The sequence below is a fragment of the Myotis davidii genome, unplaced genomic scaffold, assembly GCF_000327345.1.
Source record: "Myotis davidii unplaced genomic scaffold, ASM32734v1 scaffold828, whole genome shotgun sequence".
NCBI classification, from domain to species: domain Eukaryota; kingdom Metazoa; phylum Chordata; class Mammalia; order Chiroptera; family Vespertilionidae; genus Myotis; species Myotis davidii.
Genome location: NW_006299391.1, coordinates 681,341 through 685,533, shown reverse-complemented (window position 1 = coordinate 685,533; position 4,193 = coordinate 681,341). Strand labels below are relative to the sequence as shown.

The 4,193-nt window shown below is 54.7% G+C and overlaps 1 protein-coding gene across 1 annotated transcript in view; it reads left to right on the top strand.

Annotated features, from left to right (window-relative positions):
• The first annotated feature begins 755 nt into the window (after nt 1-755).
• The window catches only part of SLIT3 (slit guidance ligand 3), a 532,520-nt gene continuing 529,082 nt past the window's right edge, over nt 756-4,193 (top strand). Inside the window, exon 1 of the mRNA XM_006774961.2 lies at nt 756-1,380. Within this exon, the coding sequence (XP_006775024.2) occupies nt 1,184-1,380 (197 nt within the window). The 5' untranslated portion in view covers nt 756-1,183. The remainder of the gene's footprint in view (nt 1,381-4,193) is intronic.

Below are 4,193 nucleotides of genomic sequence, written 5' to 3'. Positions count from 1 at the left end.
CAGGTCACCTTGCAGAAGTACAAGGGCTATAGAGGCAGCATCACTACTTTTAGCAGCACAGCAGGCACTGGGTCTGGGCAAAGCAGGGCAGGCATGGGAGTGGGGGGTGGGTAGGGTTTGTCATCAGCGATCTGAACAACACGGGCAGCCAAATTCTGTGACATGTGTAGCTGCGGAGTGCATTCGTGTCAATATAGTAGGTCCTTTAGGAGTAAGTTGTGGATCTTTGTCAAGATTAGGTGGGATCTCTGAGCATCTTTCTGATGAGGTAGCGACGCAGCTTTGATGGACTGTGATGTAAAAACGTGGGTGAAGTGGAGAGTGCAGCGGTTTGGGGTTCCTAGTAGCTGTGTGACCTCCGGCAAGTCACGTCACTTCTCTGAGCTTTTTTTTTTTTTTAACTATAAAATGGGGATAACTTAAATGCCCCCTTGCGGGACGCTGTTGGGACCGAAAGAAAAAATATGAGCAGAGTGCCTAGCTCAGTGCCAGATTAAAGAAGAAGCGTCACCAGCCTGATTTGTCCTTGGTGAACGACTCCCAGTTCTGGGGCCCGGCTGGCGGAGACCCTTTCCTTTCCTTCCTTCTCCCTCCTCTGCTGCCCCCTCCCTCTGGGCTTCGGTTGCTCTAGCAAAGTTCTCAACTTAGTCAACATGACGCGCAGCGTAGCCAATGGGAGGCGGAGCTGGCGTTTTTTTGTGGGGGGGGGGAGGGGGGGGCCCGCGTCTCTGGTGTCTGCCCTGCTCAGTGAATGGAGAGAGCAAGCGCCGGCCAGCTCACCCCGCTGCCCTGTGCCCAGGCCGCCACTGCCGCGCTCTCGAGCCCAGCTCCAAGGCGGACCTCCTCGGGCACTGTGCCCCACTGCGCTGCGGCCCCAGGTCCCCGACCCGGTCCGCACCCCGGGCAGCGGGCCAGCGGGGCCAGGGGGCGCTCGGCACCTGGGCACTCCAAGCGATGTGCAGCGGGGCAGCGTCGGCCCCGCCGATGGAGCTGCTGCCTTCTCCCTGGCCCGGCGCGCCCCGCTCCTCCTGCGCCCCGTGCGCCTGAGCGCCGAGCTCGCTCCTCCTCCGCGCCAACTCCACCGCCTGCTCTCCAGGCCGTCCGTGCTCCCCCGCGTCTCCCCGGGCTCTACGCATCTTGCCCCACGGAGGCAGCTTCCTCCGGGCGCGAGCCCCTGCACACCATGGCCCCCGGGCGGACAGGGGCCGGCGCCACCGTGCGCGCCCGCCTGGCGCTGGCCTTGGCGCTGGCGAGTGTCCTGAGCGTGGCCCCCGCCGCCGCCTGCCCTACCAAGTGTACCTGCTCCGCCGCCAGCGTGGACTGCCACGGGCTGGGCCTCCGGGCGGTTCCTCGCGGCATCCCCCGCAACGCCGAGCGCCTGTGAGTACCCCTGCCCCGCCCCACTCGGGCCACCCACCTGGGTTCCACAGAGAGGCCCCCAGGTGCCAGATTCTGCCTTTTCCTTTGGCCAGGCTGTCTGCAGTCTCTGCTCTCACCCTCCTGGATGGGATCCTTCGCTCTCTGACAGGGGTCTGTGGCTTTGGGCAGGTCTGGGGAGAGCAGTCCCGAAGCCCACTGCGGTGGGCAAAGAGCAGTGCCTCTCCAGGGGTGAGGGCTGCAGACAGGGCCCGCTGACAGCTTCCAAGGAGAATGCTGGCAGGAGAAGGAGAAGAGAACATTTCAGCCAAGGAGGTCTTAGGGTGAGGATAAGGAATCCGCGCTCCTGAAAGAGGGGCAGAGGAGAAGGGGTGATGGGGCGGCAGGCGCGGAGAGAGGAGAAAGGGCCGAGTCTGTGACCAGCTTGGAGATCAGAATGGGCCAGCCGCTGTCTGGCTGCCCTTGCGAGGAAAGTTGAGAGTGTGTGTGAAGGTCTAACTTCTGAGGAACCAAACGAATTCAGAGAGGGTGCTCGCAAAACCCGCCCTGCCTGGAGCGCAGCCTCGGAGATGCCAAGCTGCAGTCAGGGTGGATTTTTTATGGCTCGCTTATAAATGCCTACCCGAAAGGGCCAGAGAAGGAGAATGGAAATGCTGACAGCCCTTTAAATGAGACCAAGCGCTATAATCTTATAAACCGCACGCAGCCTCAGGTCCTGGGCTTGGCAGCGGGAGGAGAGGCACTCCGAGAGTGGGGTGGATTGACCCTCGTTTTAACCCCAATTGTGCAACCAAATATTTACATTTCATATGTCAACGTTTTGGAAACATTTATCATTTTGATCCTCAGACCAAATTCAAAACTTGGACTCAGGGTGGGCTCTTCCTAGCCTGCAGTTTGGGGAGTAGGAAAGGGGGGAGAAAGGGTGGAACTGGCCTGGGAACACAGCCCAGAAGTGGGTGAGAGTTTGCTCTGGTGTGGCAGACTTCCTCTGTGTCTTGCCCTCCGTCCATCCTCTTTCCCCACATGTCTTAGGGTAGATGCATTCTGCCTTCGTGACTTTAGGCTGGAAGAGAACAGTGCTAAGTCTGAGATGAATTGTCCTAGAGCATGTTATTCCTGGTCATCACCCCCTGCCACCTCATTTCTAGTCTTCCTCTTTATATATCCTTGGGTGGAGACACAATAGACCTGCCTTCCTTTTTCCTGGAGCTTTCCTGAAATCTCCAAATGAGTTAGTGAAAAAATAACTGTAGCTAATGTTTGATGAATACTTTTCCTGCCTCAGTTTGTTAGCATGTACTATCTCATTGTCTCCCTACAACAGTCTTATTACTAGAGGCCCGGTGCATGAGATTCGGCCATTGAGGGGTGGGGGTTCCCTCAGCCCAGCCTGTACCCTCTTGCAGTGTGGGAGCCCTCAAGGGATGTTCGACTGCCAGCTTAGCACAGCCACAGAAGTGGGAGAGGCTCAGGCCACCACCACTGTGCTCGCCAGCCATGAGCCCAGCTCAGGGCTTCTAGCTGAGCTGCACTCCCCTTGTGGGAGTGCACTGACCATCAGGGGGCAGCTCCTGCCTTGAGCATCTGCCCCCTGGTGGTCACTGTGTGTCATAGTGACCGGTTGTTCCTCCATTTGGTCAATTTGCATATTAGCCTTTTATTATATTGGATTATTATATTGGATACTGGTAATGCTCATTATTTCACTTTACAGTTAAGCCATCTTGTCATTTGCTCAAAGTCATGTACCTAGTTAAGTGTTCCAATTTGAACATGTCTGGTTCCTAAGTCCACACCTCTACTACTCTGCTGGACCTCTTAGAACAAGAGTCAGTTTAGGCCAAGATCTATAAACAGAGAGTTCTGTGAGGGTTCTGACTGGGCTTGGGGCTTAGAATAGGCAACTGCTGCTGCTGCTTCAGGTATGTGCTACAACAGCCAGCTTACGTTGACTTGAGCTCTCCTTTGGGAGTCTTGAGACTACTTTTCCCCTGACTTCAAAATCCTGCTGCATTTTGGGAAACAGAGGAGAGTGGGCCATTTCCTCCTGACACGTAGGACATCTTCACGAGCTTCATAGGTGCAGGCCTGCAGTGAGCACCCCACCCCAGAGGACTCATCTGCTCTACAACTGAGAAGAGTTGGGTGGAGACTGGAGTCCTTGGCATTTCCATGGGCCCCTGCTGGAGTCATGGTCACTGGCAGGCATTGGCAGAGTAGGAGGTGCTTTGGAATACCTGAGTCTTGGCTGCCTTAATTCTGGACACTGGTGCCACTTTGGGGTGCAATGGGGTGATGCAGCAAGGCTGGCCTCATTCTAGGCTCTGTCCTCCTGGGGAGAAGGGGCAGCCTTTAGAAGCAAGCTAGGTCAGGATGAATGTAAGGGTTAGGAGCAGCCTGCCCATAGTCCTTCACCACTTTTCACTCTCAGTCAACTCAGCTATAGCATTTTAAGTCTGCAAACTTCTGTGGAGATATTTGGCATATCTATGCAAAGGATTTCTTTAAAGAAAAGTTTCTCATTCTTCCCTTCATTCATTCAACAAACATTACTTGAGTATCTACTGCATTCCAGTAACTGTGTATAAAAACATTGCATACGCAGAAAAAAAAGCCTGCGATTCAACTTAAAGAATGTAAGCAAAGGAGGGGGGAAGGAAACATCTCTTCATGAGCCCTCTGAACTTCTCAGGGCTCAGTTTTTTCATGGGCATATGTTTTGTCAGCATTGCTGTCAGATGCTTGGGATCTTCCTAAAATTCATTTTCTGATCTCACACGTTTACACTGTGCTTTATAACAAAAAAAAATTTT